General features: G+C 40.3%; 2 protein-coding genes across 4 annotated transcripts; both read left to right on the top strand.

Annotated features, from left to right (window-relative positions):
- Window positions 1-1,047: 1,047 nt before the first annotated feature.
- fancg (FA complementation group G) lies at window positions 1,048-7,655 on the top strand. Of its 3 annotated transcripts, none has more exons than XM_028578559.1 (14): window positions 1,048-1,227; window positions 1,990-2,083; window positions 2,199-2,324; window positions 2,474-2,646; window positions 3,494-3,647; window positions 3,808-3,938; window positions 4,060-4,206; window positions 4,445-4,605; window positions 4,889-4,955; window positions 5,149-5,465; window positions 5,550-5,590; window positions 5,680-5,853; window positions 6,250-6,364; window positions 7,420-7,655. In XM_028578559.1, the coding sequence occupies exons 1-14, from the start codon at window positions 1,147-1,149 to the stop codon at window positions 7,520-7,522; spliced, it is 1,884 nt and encodes a 627-aa protein (XP_028434360.1). In that variant the 5' UTR covers window positions 1,048-1,146; the 3' UTR covers window positions 7,523-7,655. The 3 variants fall into 3 exon arrangements, with proteins under 3 accessions (XP_028434360.1, XP_028434359.1, XP_028434361.1); XM_028578558.1 differs by having other exon boundaries at window positions 1,987-2,083; XM_028578560.1 differs by lacking the exons at window positions 5,550-5,590; window positions 6,250-6,364; window positions 7,420-7,655 and having other exon boundaries at window positions 1,987-2,083.
- A 689-nt stretch (window positions 7,656-8,344) lies between these two features.
- vcp (valosin containing protein) lies at window positions 8,345-19,740 on the top strand. Its single transcript, XM_028577614.1, has 17 exons — window positions 8,345-8,494; window positions 10,827-10,938; window positions 11,094-11,266; window positions 11,379-11,521; window positions 11,647-11,777; window positions 11,865-11,996; window positions 12,380-12,482; window positions 12,749-12,882; window positions 13,208-13,343; window positions 15,503-15,615; window positions 15,989-16,153; window positions 16,262-16,384; window positions 16,492-16,704; window positions 16,888-17,196; window positions 17,458-17,613; window positions 18,784-18,938; window positions 19,207-19,740. The coding sequence occupies exons 1-17, from the start codon at window positions 8,478-8,480 to the stop codon at window positions 19,310-19,312; spliced, it is 2,421 nt and encodes an 806-aa protein (XP_028433415.1). The 5' UTR covers window positions 8,345-8,477; the 3' UTR covers window positions 19,313-19,740.
- The last annotated feature ends 362 nt before the right edge of the window (window positions 19,741-20,102 follow it).

Here is a 20,102-nt window from a genome sequence, read left to right as displayed (position 1 = left end):
TGGAAAATAGCAGGATCGATGCAGAGGAAAATGTCACAAAAAACTGAAACCCATCCTATGAGGGGAAAAACACTTGGGGAACTAGAATGAAACACATCTTTTGTGTATGTTTGTGTGTGCATGCCTACAGCTACAAGTGTCTGAGTATATTTGGAGCAGTGGATGTCAGAAGTTTCATTTGTTTTTCCACGGTGGTATATTTAGAGCTTTCTGTGATTTGAGACAAAGAAAGAAAGGAGGAGTTGTGATAAAGACAGACAATGTAGGTTGCAGACAACAGGGAACAAGGTGATGCACTGATGGAGGGATGACAGAGATATGAGAAGAGAGGAACTGGGTGAGAAAAGAGGGAGTCACCTTGGGAGGGACAAATAGAAAAATGGCTGTCCTGGCAGTCTCAAGGATGACTCAGCTGCAATACAATTACGGCCTTGGCTTGTTTTTACTTGCTTTAGACCTGTATGTATGTATGTGTGTGTATGTGTATGCGGGTGCGTGTGTGGAAGCGTGTTTGATTATGGGAGTATATAACTGTGGCCAATGCAAAGTTTTGTAATGAGTAGTGTGGGAGACCCAGGTTCAATTCCCACTGCAATATATCAACCAATGTGTCCCTGAGCCAGACACTTAACCCATAGTTGTTCCAGAGGCGTGTGACCTCTGACACATATAGCAATTGTAAATCACTTTGGATAAAAGCGTCAGCTAAATGACATGTAATGTAATAAATGACATGTAATGTAATGAGTGGATGCAGAGTCAAACTAAATACATAAATGTACAATGTACAACGGTGAGTGTGTCTGTATGTCTATTTGGAGGGTTATAAAGCTAATGACCAAACACAAACAGCAGAAGCCCTTCACAGTTTTGTGGCTGTAAAAATAAAATCCTTAAATTGAAGTTTCCAGAACACAAGTGAGGTTGGCTCTTTTTATACAGTCTGTGGTTTGGCTCTGTCACAGCACCACCTGCTGGAGACTAAGCAGACTGCTGGTGTCATTTCCTGGTGTGTCCACAGGGGGCAGCACAGCCCCACTGCACTAAACTCCCACTGATGTTTACTTCCTGTGTTAGCTCCGCTCTTTGACAAACGAGGGAAAGTTTAAACAAAACACCAACAACTTTTCAGAAAACGGCGATGTCATGTCTGATCAAATGTGTCAACCGCTTTCTTTATTATATAGATGGATCCAGGAAAACAACGAGTTAGTAGACAAATGCAAGGTAGGAAGTTAGCTGTTTAGTGTCTCGTCTTTTCAGCGGTTAACGTTAGCCTCTACACAATCATTAGCTAAATACTGCAACGTTAACGTAAATTTGAAGTTATATAAATCTGTTATTGCTTGAAAATATATTAAGTGAGCAAATGATTAGTGTGTAATCTTTTCTAACGTTAAATGTATACTTCTGGTATCCAATAATACTGGCGAATACTATCCTTTTGTGAAAATTTCATTAACACTCTCCCACTGTTATGTTTATATAGAATGTTTTTGCTGAACAAAAAACAACCAGAGGTGGAAGAAGCCTCCATATATCTTTTAATGTAGCTATAGTAAATATAACACAGTATAACAAAGTCCTGCATTCAACGTTTTACTTAAATGCAGGAGTATTGACAGAAAAATCTACTTCAAATATCAAAAGTAAAATTATCCATTATGCAGAATATTGCTCCTCTTCATAAATATATTACATTTCATTATAATTGTTATAACGTATATTTTAACATGTAAGCAACATTTTAATGTTGAGGTGGAGCTGGTTTGAGCACATTTTATACAATTGGATAGTGTAATCTCTATGCATCATTAGAGAACTGATCATTCTATAGAATTTTTTTTTGAGAGGTAGTAATGTAAAGTAGCATAAAATGTAAAAATACTCAAGTAAAGTATGAGTCCCTCTAAATTGTACTAAAGTATAGCACTTCAATACATGTACTTGGTTACTTTCCAGTTTGCTTTCGTTTAATTCTTTTAGCAGCAAGGAGGAGGAGATGCCTTGAGCCCAGACCAGAACAAGACCCATCTGAGATGGTGTTCCTCTGAGTTTCACAAACTTTTAAAGAAAATCCAAGGTGCTCTATATCCTTCATCATACAAATGCCTAATTTGTTGTGTTGGAGAGCTCAGCTGTTACCTTATGCGTCTTCTATTTCCCTCCTTTAATTTTCCCATGTCCCTCTCCTGCAGGTATCCCTCCTCTTGCAGATTATTTACAGTTGGAGCTGACAGTGGTGTACAATGCGTGTTTGTGCTCCACTGCTCAGTCTCAATTTTCAGAAGCTGAGCTGCTCCTCACACAAGCCACAGAGAGAGGTAGACCTACGCTGTGAAATGATAAATGACAAAACCTTAGCTGTACAGTAAATGACACAGGAACTTATAGCATACATTCAGTTTTACGTATATTAGTTTGAAATGATTGCTTAGCTCTGACTTTAACAGCTTGCTCCTGTTCCCTACAGTTCTACAGATGACAGGAGATGCCCCTGTTGCTTCAGACCCTCCTGTGTTTTGGAGAACAGTTCTCAAATCAGTGGGAGACACAGCTTTGAATCCCTGTGTACTGTACCTTCTCTGTCTGCAGTGGGCATTATGGCTGTCCACCTGCCAGCTGAAAACTATACAGGAATGTCAGGTAAGATCCTGTTTTTAGGCTGTGTTCCCTCCTCACTTGTTTGGTGTGGTTTAAAGGAACTCTGTTGCATCTATCTGTTCAGTCCAGTTTGTTTAGGCTAATGATGTGGTCTCTGTCAGTTAGCCTCCGAGGTCAACTCCATAATGGTTTGTTTGTGACGTAACCATGGAGAAGGCTATGTGATATGGATATGTGCTATATATATATATATATATATATATATATATATATATATATATATATAAACTTAGTCTACTCATCATGTATGGCTGGGCAATATATTGATATTATATCGATATATGAGAAATTTAGGATATTGTAATATCCTAATATAACAAAAGTGTTGTCTTTTCCTGGTTTTAAAGGCTGCATTACAGTAAAGTGATGTAATTTTTTTAACTTACAGACTGTTCTAGCTGTTCTATGTTTTGCCTTTATGCCTTAGTTATTATATCCACATTACATTACTCTTGATAATTTATCACAAATCTCATTGTGTAAATATTTTGTGAAAGCACCAATAATCGATGTATTTGGGCAAAAATATCGTGATATTTGCTTTTCTCCATAGCGCCCAGCTCTATCATTGTTGGTGTTGAGGCCATGCTGTCTCCTTCCTCTTTGATCTAATGGCCTTTCATTATCTGTTGGAATTATACTCCAATCCCACAGAGAAATTAAATATCAGGACACTCTTGAAAAAGAGATTTTTAATCTCAATGAGTCTCTTCCTGGTTAAATAAAAAAAATAAAAAATATGTGGTGTTTATGTGTGCAGTAAAATGTATAAGTCTCCAACTGTGTGGCATACTGTAAAGCTACACTGTATTTTTTTCCGGTGATGCAGGATGAGCTGTTCTCTGTGTTTGAGACACACTCTACTAGAGTTTGGGATGAAGGGAGGAGCGAGCTAAGGGGAAAGTCCTCTGACATTCCACTACTGGTGATGGACCCAAGAAGGCTTTTTGAATTATTGCAGATCTGCACTATTATTGCCCAAGGTCAGCAACATTCTTTCAATTTCTAAATACACAAGTCACCTTGGTATGAACTAAAACAGGAGGCAGCCAAACTTAGTAGCAGTACAGACACTAGTATCTGACTCCTTGTGTTTGAGTAATTTAATCATGTGTTTTGCTGTCCCCTGTATGTTTCATTAAGGTGCAGAAAGTTTGAGTGAGGGCCGAAGTTCACAAGCACTGTCTGGTCTGCAGACAGCTTCCTCCCTGCCTGCTCCCAGAACTCTAATAGCATACACACACCTCCTCTCAGGCTCTTGCCTTGCCCATATGGTAAACATGCAGACAGAGTCTACACAAACAGAAGCAGAAATTTGGCATGTTTTATGCATTGGCATAACACGTTTGAGCATTTGCATCCAGTGAGAGTGTGTGTGTTTGCATTTGTCTACAGAGCCGCCCTCAGATGGCATTGCAGTGTTACAGGAAGGCACTGGAAACAGACTCCCGATGTGTGTGTGCTCTGTACCAGAGCATGCTCATTTACAGACAGCTGGGCAACACACAGGCTGAGATCCAAGCTCTTCGTTTGCTGCATTCAGTGAGTAGCACAAGTAATCAGTACATATAGGAAAAGCAAAAAGGTGCCTGTATAATGTGTCCAAATGTTTGTCTTGTTGATGTAGATACATTATTTTGTATGTTAAAAAATAGTATCTGCCTGTGTTATTGTAGAATTGCCCTTAGCAGGTGAGCCAAACGTGTATTTGGGACACTGACACATATTCACGTAGGTGTAGGCCTGCATACTGAAACATGAAGCCTCTCTTGTCCCACAGACTTTGATGTTGCCCTTTGCCACAGAGCCTGCTCTGGCTGGTACTCGCCTCCTCTCCCCGTCCTTACTGCTGCGCAGCCAATCCCTGAGCAGCCTGCTCTCAGTTCCCTCTGCCCTCTCTCTTCTTCACAATCTGGCCCTTAAGTGTGTGCACCATGGGAGGTGAGAAAGCCAGCATTGTCTTTTTTTCTGGTACCTGACCACTGCTTAAAACCAGAAAACGTAGATGGAGATGAGAGTAGTCATTTATTTTATTACTTTATTTAACCCCCAGAAAGGTCCCATTGAGATAGAATATCCTTTATGCCAGGGAGTCCTGGTCAAAATGGACAGCAAAACAAAAAGTTTCATATACAAGTACAGACAGGGACAGATAACATCACAAAACAAGAAAACATGCCACCTAGTGCACATTGTAGTTTTTTAATGGGTGCTTTCTCTTCAGGGTGTCAGATGGTGTGGAATATTATTTGGACCTGCTGGCTGTTCTTCACTCAGAAGATCAACATGGAGTAAGACTGAAAACACTGACAGACACACATGATAATTTAACAATGAACTTTGTATAGCAATAGCGAATTAGAACTCTGACAGGGGGATGCAGGACCCTGATTCAAAGCGTATGCATGGTATGATGTATTTCCCCTAGGGAAGAATACTTCAACACGTTAATTGACATCTGTTTGCTGTATGTCTCTGTCTTAGTTGCATGCTGAGGGCCCTCCCCTCCCTAGCTTGCCCGAGCTTTACCTGCAGGCTGGCGCTGCCTTGCTCATGGCCCGACGGCCCGCTGATTGCATGGCGCTGTGCGATGAAGTCATCACTACGACACTGGAGCTGCTGCCAGAGAAGGTGGTGTTGGAAGAGCCAGAGGAGAAGTGTGAGGCTGAGACCAGGGCTCTGTGTGCAGAGGGTGATGATAGGGTGGCGATGCTGCTCTGGGCGGGGGCTGCCTACCTCCTCCAGGGTCACTGCCACACTCACCTGAAGGACTGGAAACAAGCAGTGACTCACTACACAAGGTCTGTAAGATGAAATTGGCTTTATTTCTGTCATCAGTGTTGGGGATTATAAACAAACACACAAGATTGCACCCTGCATTACAGGTGTTTCAACCTGCTGGTAAAGGTGCGCTTTAAAAAGGGAAGTAAGTACTTTTCTTTTTTCTTGATACTTTCAGAGAGGAATCACACTTTTTTACTGTTACATTTTATTCTGTTTATTGTTTAATTACAGGTTTCCAACCACAGATTCCCAGTACAGATATGGTTGGCAAGCAGGGAACAGATCTGTGTATCCTCCAGAGGCTGAAGGGGCTTTCACTCGCTGGTAGGGGCATCAGCTTCACCCAGACTGATCAACTGAGAGAGGCACTGAGAGACTTACAGCTCAGCATGCAGGCATTCCCAGGTATACACACATTACAGCTGTAACTTAATGATATATAGAGCAGAGCTTGAAGCTATTTTTGATTTTGGACATAGGATTAAGGCCAGTGCACTAGGGCAGAGGCAAGTTAAGGTCAGTCAAATGGTCTTCAGGCCTATACTTAGCATTATGAACTATGATTTGAACAGTGTTTGTCTGTACATGTGTTGGTAATGACAGTACAGCAAAAGGGTCTGATTGGGTTAATAAATGTGAACTTTAACTATGATCTTCACATTATTTTTATTTTTTTACACACAACACCTGCATGAACTGTATCATTTTGACATGAATGTACCGTAGGACTGTGGTGAATCTGTACTTGGTTTGCATGGTCCTTTGTTAGACCATTTAATCACGCTGTATGTGCTGTCTCAGAGTGCGTGAGTGCAGGGCTGTGGTGTGGTGAGGTGCTGTGGAGGCTTGGCAGGAGATGGGAGGCAGCAGCTTGTTGGGAAAAGACCTGGAGCTTCACCCCGCAATTCTCAGTGGAGTAAGACACTGTCATTCTTACTTACACTGCAATGCTAAGTTTGTGGTTTATAGTGTGCAGTTTATCATACAGTATCTGCACATTTTACACCTGTTCACTCAAATTGCATCTCAGATGACCTGGTTACACATGTACAGCTCTTAATACATGTGTGAATGTGCCCAAACCCACTGTGGGGTCATGGGATTTGATTGTAGCCACGCTCAGAGGTGGTCAGGAACCCATGGGACCATGCACTGGGTAGAGTGGGGTGAACACAGATATATCCCCAACCACACTAAAGCTTTTTTTTGCTTAACTTTTAAGGTACATAAAGCAATACAAATCTCACAAAACCAGTTGATTTGCCTCTTTCAAAAGATCTCAGATAGGATGTTGTCGACAATTTTACAGCAAAACGATGAAGCATTTAGTATTCCATAATATAATTTCCCTTCATTGTTGTTGGTATGCAGGGAAAATGTCATCACTAGGTAATGAACTCAAATATATAATTTACTTAAGAAATTAAGTTAGACAACTTAAAAATCACACCAACCATGATAAATGCATTATTTTAAGTGGTTCACAATATTCCACTGTACAGATTGATAAAATACCTACAATATATGTTAAATAAGAACACTTTAGTAATTTCAACTGTAGGCTTGCACTGGAGGTGATGCATCAAGTAAGGACTACTATCGTTTTCTCTAGCTGTTTGGTCAAGATGGCCATTTGCAAATGTGCATTTTTTCTCTTAAACAGAGGAAACATTTTCCTACAGATAAACTCAAATATAAACAGGGAGGCTAAAATCTGATCACAAGTGGTTACTCAAAATGCATTTGAGATGCATTCTGATGCCACATACGAACTGGAGTCTGTCACAGTTGGATCTAGACACAATCTGAATATGTGCTGATTTAGAATACTATGTCTGAACAGGATATTTTTTTAAAGAAAATAATATGTAAGCCATAGTAATTTAATCATTCTCTTGCTGCTTTAGACAGAGCATGTTTACTATGCTGTGATATTACTCTCCTAACTGGTATATGCCTTCTGTGTTGCAGGAGTCTATCGGTGTACCTACAGGAACCCCAGTCTGGTCCTCTGTTGGATTCCTTGGAGCTGCGCCGCAGAATACAGGAACTTGGTCCTCCATTGTCAGCCTAGAGAGAGACAAAAGAAGTATACCCTATCAATTACTGAACAGGATCAACTTTCTCTGGCCTGTGAACGGAAACCCACACCCACAACAAACATGCATCTACTGGGACAGTAAAATTAAAGCATCTTGTTTGTTTGAGACTGCAATTTTTGTATGGATTGCTCCTGCAAATAAAATGCACAAAATGTATAAAATAAATATCTATATATAAATATCTTGTAAAAAAGCTTAGTAATAGTATTTAATTCAAACCTGACTTATTTTTTAGTTTAGAGGGTATCCATTTTAAAATAACAGTATCCTGAATGGCAATATGTACCTGTGCTAATAATAAGGCAATAATACATTGGAGTGACTACTGACTGATGAGATAAGGCACCAGGTTAGCTGCACAGAATAAATCTGGTAATTTATGTGGCACTGCTTTTCCTGAAACCGAATCACGGTTAAATTCAGCCAGGATCAATTTAAAATCCCGGGTTTAATCTGCTATCTATTTTTTGTAAAATAGCCCTCAGTTCCGAACAGTCACGTTTTCAATGGGCACTGCACTAGTGAAGAGTAAAAGACCAATTTCATGTTTATACGATTCTTCAATAACAACGCGGTGCAAATTAATTGGCTGTCAGAAGTTTGGCGACAGGCTTAAATGACCAATAAGAGAAAGGTTGGTAAAAATAGGAACATCCCACTCATTTGTAACTGGCCAAATTTCAACAATATTCTCGGTGACGTCAGTCTCGACATTTTTTCATTGGTTACCCATTCTGATGGACAGCCTCCAGCCAATCAGAATGCCAGATGCGTCCAGCTCTTGGTATAATTGTAAAAGAAAAGCACGGAAACGGCTGGTCTTTCGTGTGAAATCACAGAGAACGTCGAGTAACGAGAACCGGTTAAGACTCTTTAACATTTAGCTAGAATTTCTTTATTTATTAAAAGTAATCCAGGTGGACAACCATGGCCTCGGGAGGGGAGTAAGTAGACATATCTTTAGTCCAATTAAAATTCGTTATTCTTAACAATGGTTATCAGCTAATGCCTTTTGAACGGTTAACGTCAGCTCAGAATACATAAACGTTAGTTTGTTAAAGTTAGCTCGATTAGCAGGAGAGCTAATTGGGTCAGCCACTGCAGCCTCCGCACTTTAGTCCGTTGGTTGAATAACCTAGCTAGCTAGCTAACTTAAACCCACTGGCTGGTGGGTATTATCCCGACAGTTGTCATCCACACGGTTGTCGTCGTGGTCAGTTAACCATATTAAATTAGCCAGCGGTGTGACAGCGATAACTGGACAAAGCGCAGTCATCGCTGTCGTGTTTGAGGGCTAACGTTAGCTTAGCAACAGTGTTAAGGCCAAAGCCATCCACCGTCACACCGACAGGTTGGCCTATCCCCCGGCTAATAGCCTGTTTTCAGAAGTGATTTCAAATTGTAAATTAACAAATAACGTTATAAATATAACGAGCAATTAGTATAGACTTGTGTTATAAGCTGACAGTAACACGAAATAAACGTTAACACTAGTCCTTTTTAGATGATGAGCTGTCATAGAGAGCACATAGAGCACTGGTCACCAACGCTAACCGGCTAACAAGCTAACGTTATTCAGTCCAACGTTAAATGATCGACGCTTTACTTGGGCTCTATTTTTTTTGTTATCTTAACGGACGTAAATTAACTACTTATTTCCTCCTCTATGTAGCTCGTGCTAATGTTAACAAGTAATGTATTCAATGTCACGGTAGAGTTGTAACTTCAGTCTTTACCTAGCTAACAAGTTTTTTTTTTTTTTCTCTAATTCTTTTGCTGTGTCATCTGGCGAGTAGTTAGCTATAAGGCTAGCTAGCATTAGCATGCTAACAACATGAGAGAAACTAAAAAACCGGTGCTAGACTTTTCTGGAAACCGGTCACCATGTTGAACCTTAGCGTTAACTAATTTAACGTTACTGATTATTTGGTGACGGTATTTTGAATGTACGCATGATTGTAGGTATTATCCGTAGATCACGTTTATTCATGGTAAGTCGCGAGTTGTGTAAACTAGCTAGCTACCTGTTTTATAATAACAGCTTTATTTATATAGCTCCTTTTTTAAATAAAGTTACAAAGTGCATTACAATTAAAGATGGAGGTAAATAAGATCAAGACTTAATAAATACAAAATATGTCATCGGTTAGAAAAAGCCATAAGATAAAAGTAAATCATAGGAAGAGATTTAAAGGTTTAATTTAAGGGACACTGAGTTCGCCAGCCTGAGATCCTCAGACATTGAGTTCCACAGGTGAGGGTCCTGGTGTACAGCAAAAGCCTGGTCACTTTTGTAGTCAAGTGCTAGAGGATCTCAAGCAGCAATCAGTCTCATAGGGAATTAACACATCACATAAGCAGGAGCCAAACCATTCAAGGCTTTAAAAACAAGCATTAAAATCAATTTTAAAACTTACAGATAATCAGACAAAGGCAGCAATGATTTGTGTAACGTGGTCACTTCTTAGTGCAAGTTAAAAGCCCAGCAGCAGTGTTTTGTATCAACTGCAGTCTTCAGATGTTTCACCAGATGCTTTTCTAAGTTTGCAAAGGAAAGAAATTACCTGATCTTGGCTAGATGTCTAAATTGGGCAAAGCAGGACTGCACAATTTCTGTCATCTGGTTATCAAAAGACAATTCAGAATCAACATTTTACAGTATTCTTAGTTACTGTCATTAATAATCTATGGACATAAGAACAGAATATTAGGTTCCTATGACTAATAGCTAATATCCATTATCATAAGTTTTCAAAAAAGGACAGACAATGAGGTAAAAATACTTTAACTACCAATACAAAACCCAACCAATATTCAATCATGCCTGAATACTAAGTATACTGGATTTCTCTTCACACCGTTTGATCTTGGTTTTAATATGATACAAGTAATGATCAATTTAGAGCTCTGTAGGTCAGGAGTCAACCATATTGACCCCCTGAACACAAAGCTCTCCTGCAAGGGATGTTTCACCAAATGGTGTTTTCCAATTCCCCATAGACAAACCAGAGTGACTAAACCAGAAACTGAGAAGTTTCACAGAGCACTTTAGGGGCCTGGTTTAACATAGACAGATTTAATGAAGTCACCAAACCTAACGTTAATTTGATGTGGAATAGTGAGATGTTGATGGTTGCCTGTATGCATATTTCTATTACACAATTACTTACTAACTTGAGCAGCTTTATTATTGTAGGATCTGCATGAGACCTTGATGGTGCACAATAAGAGGTATTTTCTTTTGACCTACAATGTTGTATCTGCTTCTTTGCATAGATCCAAAAATGATGATCTAGCCACTGCAATTCTGAAACAGAAGAGCAGACCCAACAGACTGATTGTTGATGAATCCATCAATGAAGACAACAGTGTGGTCTCTCTCTCTCAGGTAGACATTCAGAAGGCTTTATGCATGGCTAATGTAGCTACAAATTCTAAACCCTGTGTTCTGTCATAGATCAGTTAAGTTACTATCTTTCATCTTTAAATTTAAATGTAATAACACTGCGATGCACAAAATAACTTTGTATAATGTCTCTTAAGACCAAGATGGACGAGCTGCAGCTCTTCCGTGGAGACACAGTGCTGATGAAGGGAAAGAAGAGGCGGGAGACTGTGTGCATTGTGCTGTCTGACGACACCTGTTCTGATGAAAAGGTTCGCATGAACAGGGTGGTCCGCAACAATCTGAGGGTCAGACTGGGTGATGTCATCAGGTGGGCCAAAAGCATACACTTGTTTTAAATACTTTCCACAGCCCTTTTAAAAAAAAAAAAAAAAAAAAAAAAAAAAAAAAAAAATTGGTGTTAAGTCTAATATCTCCTTCAGCATTCAGCCATGTCCTGATGTGAAGTACGGAAAGAGGATCCACGTCCTCCCAATAGATGACACTGTAGAAGGAATTACTGGCAACCTGTTTGAGGTCTACCTGAAGCCATACTTTCTGGAGGCTTACAGGCCAATTCGCAAAGGTGAGCCTGATTTTCATTGTCAGAATAAAGCTTTTATTTTACCCGGCTGATCAAATGTTTTAATGTATACGGTGCAGCTCTGTTATAGTGTAAAATTAAGATTGTTTTTCTTTTACTTTGTGAAGGTGATATTTTCCTGGTCAGAGGAGGCATGCGTGCTGTGGAGTTCAAGGTGGTAGAGACTGACCCCTCTCCCTACTGCATCGTTGCTCCTGATACAGTCATCCACTGTGAGGGAGAGCCAATCAGGAGAGAAGTGAGTAGCAGGTACAGTGCATGGGTTAACACTTGCCAAAAATAAACAGAATTGAAATGGGAACCTCTTGTGTTTTTAAACATGCAGGATGAGGAAGAGTCCCTGAACGAGGTTGGCTATGATGACATTGGAGGAGTGAGGAAGCAGTTAGCTCAGATCAAAGAGATGGTGGAGCTGCCTCTTCGACACCCTGCACTGTTCAAGGCCATAGGAGTCAAGGTAAGGCACCATTTTGATCTAAATTGAGGAACAAGTAAATGTGTTTGGGCTCCATTGTAGAATTTTTAAACTAAGCTTGTGTAACTATAACGGCTTGTGCTACAATAATCCTTGTGCAGGAATGACGGTGGCAAATACTGACTTGCTTTAGCTATATGAGGATCCTTCTACACCGTTGCTGTTGTGTTTAGTATGTCTGGTATAACGTAGACTCACTGTATTCTGGACACTTCCGACTCAGTAAAGTACAGTAAAAGTCCCATAAAATATCAATGTGTTGAAGGATTGAGAATGAGGCAAGGATGACGTGTATATGTTGTTACTTTCTATTTGTATAATGTTAAGTTTATTTATTTTATTTTTTTTTTTTCTCCCTCTTTCAGCCCCCACGTGGAATCCTGCTATATGGACCCCCTGGAACCGGAAAGACCTTGATTGCAAGAGCTGTAGCCAATGAAACTGGAGCTTTCTTTTTCCTGATTAATGGTATGAACACCATCTGTATTTATTTTCTATAGACACTTCTTCCAAGTATGGGCCATATCGTAATACTGAGTTTGTCCCGGACTGCTTTGCCTTGTAGTTGCAGTTGGTTATGTTTTTGATTGGTTAGAATAAGTATTTATCAGAATCCTATCAGTGGTTGCTTGGCTATACTAATTTTATAAGGAACAAAATTAAATATCTGTATAATTTGAGATCAGGATTTACGTTTTTCTCTGAAATAAAAATGTTTGGCTTTCTGTTTATAGGTCCTGAGATCATGAGTAAGCTGGCAGGAGAGAGCGAGAGTAACCTGAGAAAGGCCTTCGAAGAAGCAGAGAAGAATGCTCCTGCCATCATCTTTATTGATGAGCTTGATGCAATTGCTCCTAAGAGAGAGAAGGTGAGCGGGAAGAGAGGAAAACTAAATGGATAGCTGAACAACAGTACAATGACCTGGCTGTCATTGTCCATACCTTGGAAAGCCTTTGCACAAAAAGTGTAGTCTATTTACGTAAAATCTCTTAATATTTTGAAATTTCATTCTGACAATTAATCCTTCACTTTCTGATTTTAAATATAGCTGCTGGGGTTTTTGTGATGTCACGGTCATCCTGATCACTTGCCAAAGTGCTTAAATTCAGACACTAATGTCTAGGTAATGTTTAAAATGTGAATTGCACAGCAACAATGAATGTTTTCTTTTTTTTCTTTTAATTTTTTTGTAGACTCATGGAGAGGTGGAGAGGCGCATTGTTTCCCAGCTGCTGACTCTTATGGATGGCCTGAAACAGAGAGCTCATGTCATCGTCATGGCTGCCACCAACAGACCCAACAGCATTGACCCAGCTCTCAGGAGATTTGGTAAATTATCTGTTTACTCGATGTGTTCAGTTACTGTAGTTGCTGCAGTGAAGTAGAAGAAGCATCTAATGCAGAGGCCTGTACTACGAAGCAAGATCAACATGGCCTGGATCTCTTTCAGTAATCCGGCTTCACCTAACCTGACAATCGCGGTCCCACATAACCTGTACTACGCCGCTGGTTATCAACTAGTTCAGTCAACTCAGGGTTTCCCAATCCAGCGGCGCCACGTTCACATAAAAGAGGCGGTGTTTGCGCAGCACAACCAATCGCAAACATCTACCAGAGCCGCATGTTATTTCTCCATAAATATGAAGAACACAGACACGGTTTTACAGGGAAAATGCAATACAGTCGCTGCTTCCTAAAACAGGAAGGAAAGCTGGCAAAATAAATAAATAGCAGACGCTGTAGATGTTTAAATCACAACGCTTATTAATATCACTTCCTCATCAGTCAGGAAGATCTGACCATAATTACACTTGTGCTTTCCATAAACTGTCGTTGCTTTAGCCTATTATTTCAGTTGCAACCCTGGCAGTGGGAAGCGATCGTTAGAGCAAATAAAAAATATAAAAACATAATTCAAACTGATCGGTTTGAATTATTTTTTTTATTTTGCGCATTGGCGACACATGGCTCAAGAAGCCGATATGTAATTCCCTCATATATATATATATATATATATATATATATATATATATATATATATATATATATATATATATATATATATATATATATATATATATATATATATATATATATATATATATATATATAGAAAATACCCTTGTTAACGGAGTTGTTGGTCTCTCAATGTTTTAACTTATGAGGGCATAAAAGTACAGGCCTCAGGCATGCAGAGTCCTCACCATTTGCCGTTTTGAAACCAAAGTGGGTCACCTATGTGATTTGTGCAGATCAAATGAGAAAAATATTTGGCTGGTCTGGTCCAGCCATAGTTTTATAATGAAGCAACAATATTTTTATATCTCTTGTGTGTTCTCCGCTAATGCTTCCTATGCCACCCGAATAAACGCTAGCAGCCAGGACGCTGAAACGGGAAGTTTTAAACATGCTTTTAGCCTCTTGACATGTTCGAAATGTCATTACAGGTGGCTACCCATGTGAGGTGATTCCTTCCGAGTGAATGGAGTGAATCTGACTGCAGCATAAAAGTTGTGCTTATTCAGCTCTGTTTAGTTCCAGTGTTGAGACGGCAAGATGAGTGCTTAGGGACTATGTACAAAGTAAAACACCGAAAGCGATACAAAAATATTTATTAATTTAATGATTAAATAAGGTAGTGTCTCCAAATGTGTCTCCTCAATTATAAAAAGAATAAGCATATGCCTATTTTTGAAAATATTTTTGTATCTCTTTTTTTGGTGTTTTATTTTGTAGACGGTCCCTAAGCACCGGAACTAAACAGAGCTGAATTAGCACAACTTGTATACTGCAGTCAGATTCACTGTGTTCACTCGGAAGGAATCCCTTCACATGGGTAGCCACCTGTAATGACATTTTGAACATGTTAAGAGGCTAAAAGCACTTTTAAAACTTGCCCTGTTTCGTACTCCTGGGTGCTAACGCTAGCAGGAGGATAACACGGTCTAGGCAACACCAATTTTTGTTTTCGTTTTTCTCGTTACTGACAGCACTCCAAATTTACAAACAACAGAGCTATGTGTTGAAATTGATCGGAATTTGCCTTAAGTTGACTTATGCACTTAAGAAATGTCACTAATAGACCCGATGCTACGGTTTTTATATGACCTGAAGCTGCTCTGTGTGCATGGCTTACTAAGCATGTTGTCATGTCACTGATTAAAACTGCTGGCTGCTGTTTATTTAGTGTTCAGTTCAGTAGTGGGCCAGTTTCTCACGCTGTGCAGTTTCAGTTTTAAAGACGTGTGGGATGTTTCTGACAACCTTGACAACTTTGGAATTGGATCTCGCCTATTCGTCAAATACCGATGCTTTGTAAAATGTAACTGACTACTTTTTACCTCCCATATGTGCAATCCGAAATTTTACTACTTCTGCCACACCATTAGAGAAGAGGCCATAAGTAATTATTCTTGCAGACTACCTTATTGCTCTTAGCCTGTTTCAGTTGGAACTAATAAGTTTGTTTTGAACCTTCACTACCTCAGGGCGTTTTGATAGGGAAGTGGACATTGGCATCCCTGATGCCACTGGCAGATTGGAAATACTCCAGATTCACACCAAGAACATGAAACTGGCTGACGATGTTGACTTGGAACAGGTCTGTACACAATTCTTTCTGTACACATCATTCTTTTGCTGCGGTCAGGTGACACCACAACATACTGCTTCCCTGAAGAGAGGGAGTCATGTGCTTGTTGCCTCGTCAGTTCAAAGTAAAACTACACAGGAATTTGCATCTCATTTTTTTGTTTACTTGAGACTGTATTTGATATGGCTTTTATACTATCAATTTAGGTGCTGCAAGTTTACGTTCCTTTTTAAATAGAGGACTGTGATCACTCTTGGCCAAAGTGTGCAGCATCCAGTGTGTTTTATTGAATTCAACATTTGCCATTCTACGTGATGCAAACATTCACTAGTCGGCAAAAGAAATTAAATATAGTATTAATATTGTGTATCTTTTTATATAGGTAGCCAATGAGACCCATGGACATGTGGGTGCGGATCTGGCTGCTCTCTGCTCCGAGGCTGCCCTGCAAGCCATCAGGAAGAAGATGGACCTGATTGATCTTGAGGATGAGACCATCGATGCTGAAGTCATGAACTCACTTGCTGTCACTATGGATGACTTCAAGGTAAAAATCCGTGATATAGTCTTTGGTGTATGGTAGGAGTAAAATGTTTTCATTTGGCCTATATTGGCCTTCTGAGCCCTTACTAACATGCTGAGCGTGGTCCTGCAGTGGGCCCTGAGCCAGAGCAACCCATCTGCACTGAGGGAGACGGTTGTTGAGGTTCCCAACATCACCTGGGAGGACATCGGAGGTCTGGATGATGTCAAGAGGGAGCTGCAGGAGTTGGTGCAGGTATGAGCCTCTTGCAGAAATTTAACTGAAACGGATGTATCACAAACGGTGAAATTTGGAATGTTTTTATCTTACGGTGTTTTTCTCCCTCTCCTCCTTAAACGCAGTATCCAGTGGAGCACCCGGAAAAGTTCCTCAAGTTCGGCATGACCCCATCCAAGGGCGTGCTGTTCTATGGTCCCCCTGGTTGTGGTAAGACTCTGCTGGCCAAAGCCATCGCCAACGAGTGCCAGGCAAATTTCATCTCCATCAAAGGGCCAGAGCTGCTCACCATGTGGTTTGGAGAGTCCGAGGCCAACGTCCGAGAGATCTTTGACAAGGTAAGAATGTTGGTACAGGTGTCTGTCCTAGAACTTGGGTGCAGAGAAAAAATAACCTGCACCACCTTTTTTAATTTCTAATTTACATTTAATTTGCAGAACAACCACATGCTTCAATTTTACTCTAAAGATTTTCCACATTGTTTTGTAAGACCATTTTGTGTGTCCGTGTGATGATTCCAGGCTCGTCAAGCAGCCCCATGCGTTCTCTTCTTTGATGAGCTGGACTCCATAGCCAAGGCCCGTGGCGGCAACGTGGGAGATGGTGGCGGAGCAGCTGACCGCGTCATCAACCAGATCCTGACGGAGATGGACGGAATGTCCAGCAAGAAGAACGTCTTCATCATTGGAGCCACAAACAGACCAGACATTATCGACCCTGCTATCCTGAGACCTGGCCGTCTGGATCAGCTCATCTACATCCCCCTGCCCGACGAGAAGAGCAGGATGAGCATCCTGAAAGCCAACCTCCGCAAGAGCCCCATCAGCAAGGTGACAGTGCTGCTACTTGTATAGTTGCGGTTTCTTATATTCTTTTTGTTTTGTATGCTAACAAAAAGTTAGATTTTTGTTTTTTTAGTTCCAGGCCTTCTGTCAAATACCTTGTCGCTCATAATGCTCCCAAGTTTGTTAAAAAAATATCATGTTTGCTTTATGAAACTTCTGATTTTAAATAAACTTAATTAGAATTTAATCTAATGTAGAACATGTTTCTAAATTTGTACTTTATTTTTTTATTCTGTAATTTGTTAGGATGTGGATGTGGACTACCTGGCAAAGATGACCAATGGCTTCTCTGGAGCAGATCTCACTGAGATCTGCCAGCGGGCGTGTAAGCTGGCCATCAGAGAGAGCATCGAGAATGAGATCCGCAGAGAGAGGGAGAGGCAGACCAACCCATCAGCTATGGTCCGTGCTAGTTCTGTCCTAGGGCTGGGCGATATGGTTGAAAACTGTATCACGATATAAGTTTTTCATATCGGTCGATATCGATAATTATTGATATTTTTTATGACCTATTTAAAATAAGGACCAGGAGAAAAATATATTAAATTTAAACATTTTTATTTTAAACTTAACCCTGCTCTGATTATAATCCCCTCAGTTATAAAAGCAGAAATGTCAACACAACCATGGAAAACACTCAAATAATTCAAATGTAAACAAGTCTAAAATTACAATGAACACTTAACAATTATCTCTTAACATTAAGGTGCAAAATTAAACAATAAGTAAGAAATGCTTAATAAAGTGTCATAAAATAGTGCAAAGTGTTAGCTAAATATAAGAAACCTGAGAAGGAACTATTTTCTGCAGGTTTAGTGCGAGGTTGGTAACCTGGCTTCTGGACAGTGCTCAGCATGTCTGCCTCCGTTATTTCTTTGTATCCTTTAGTAAGGCGCTGATGCAGAGTACCTCTCCATGGTGGTCTGCTGCTTGTGCGGTGTAGCAGCTGCAGATGTTGTTGGACGTTGATGGCGAATACGGCTGTGCTCCAAAGTGTGAGCGCGGCTAAAGTGGTAAAACAAGTTTGTGGTCGTACCAGTGTTGGTGGGGACGACGGTCTGACGACATTGGTCTGACTACGGTCAGACTTATAAAATCCCCAAAACTGCCATACTGACTTTTCCTGTTTTATACTGTCTATGGTTTTATCAACGATTTCCTCGCTCGCTGCGGCACTCACTTTCCACTCCACGCCGGTTCTGTTATTGAAGAACACGAGACAGCGATGTGGCGCAACCAACCTTGATACTGTTACATGATTGGCTGTTAGAGTGTCACTCCCCACGTTGCTAGGTTGCCAGAGAGTGAGGGCCTTTGTTCATGCAACCAAACTTGATTCACAAACTCTGGTTTCTTCTGATTCGAACGTTTTATCGACCGCATTTTCTATTGATATTGATTATGTGTCTATCGCGATACATATCGTTATCGTTTTATCGCCCAGCCCTATTCTGTCCCATTGGTCAATTTTCTCAACTGGATGAGCATCTCCACCCTACTGCTCTGCTGCTGCTTTAGATGTTCAACATGTTAATAACACATCTTTTTTTCTTTTCTTTTTTATTTCATTAGGAGGTGGAAGAGGATGATCCTGTGCCAGAGATCCGGAAGGACCACTTTGAGGAGGCAATGCGATTTGCTCGTCGCTCCGTCAGTGACAATGACATTCGCAAATATGAGATGTTTGCTCAGACACTCCAGCAGAGCCGTGGCTTTGGCAGCTTCAGGTATATTTTGACATTTTTGTATTGGTGTTGGCAGTTGTCCACTCAAGTCTTCTGTCTACATAGGCATTAGAAATAATCTGCATGTTTTAAAAAGATGTTTGTAAAAAGTTTAATCCTATTACTCAAGGCATTTTCCTAGAATCACTGACTACAGAAAATTACTTCACACTGAAAAGTACTAAAATTGCCAGATATACCAGTTACCATATCATAGAATAAGCTCCCTATAGAAATGGTAAATTACCCTCCATTTATTTTTCTCTTCCAGGTTTCCCTCCAGTACTGCAGGAGGCAGTGGTCCAACCCATGGCTCAGGAGGAACTGGCACTGGTCCAGTGTTCAATGAAGACAACGACGATGACCTTTATGGATAAATGTACACTGCCCTACAGTGGTCAGTACTGGGATCACACCTGTACAAATTCTCACCAGATTCCAAATTTTTAGGACTTTGTGCTTCTTTCATGTGTTCCTTTTTTTTGTATGACTTCCCTTGGAGAACGCATGTAGCCGCTTGGTTTGCCCTGGCTTTGATGTGGGTGGGGGTAAGGGGATGTTGGAAATGGAAGGTGAGTGTCTGATGCAGATTGGGGATGGGGGGTGGGAGGGGGTGGGTGGGTCTTAGTGAGTGGCCTCATTCTCAGTATATCACAACAAACATGAACGGCTTTAGTGATGGGATTCTATGCTAGACTATAAGAAAGAAAAGAAGAAAAAAAAACATAAACGGTAGCATATAATGTATTACAAATTTGTCAAGGTTATGTTGTTGAAAATAAAATCTCACAAAATGGAAGTGTTATCAGTGTCCGTTTGAAACTTATTTTATTTATAGTTCATGTACATTTTTAATTATATATCTGATAGATTTTACAGTAGAGACAGACATGAAAGAGGGATAAAAAGCTTAAGCTCCGAGCAGTGCTGCTGTTCAGTGATTTACCCTTCAAAGAGTCTAAACCGGGGGTCACCAACACGGTACCTGCAGGCACCAGGTAGCCCCCAAGGACCACATGAGTAGCCCTCAGGCCTGTTCTAAAAATGAAAATTGAATATTGATATTCTGTTTCCCACCTTGTTAAGTCAGTGTTGCTAATGATAGATGGATAGATGGATATAGAGCAAATTTATTTCAGTGTATCAAGCTACGGTCATTGGGCAGTT

This window comes from Perca flavescens, chromosome 5 (assembly GCF_004354835.1).
Source record: "Perca flavescens isolate YP-PL-M2 chromosome 5, PFLA_1.0, whole genome shotgun sequence".
Taxonomy (NCBI): domain Eukaryota; kingdom Metazoa; phylum Chordata; class Actinopteri; order Perciformes; family Percidae; genus Perca; species Perca flavescens.
The sequence above is the reverse complement of the archived record's forward strand: the minus strand, read 5'-3'. Positions and strand labels throughout refer to the sequence as shown.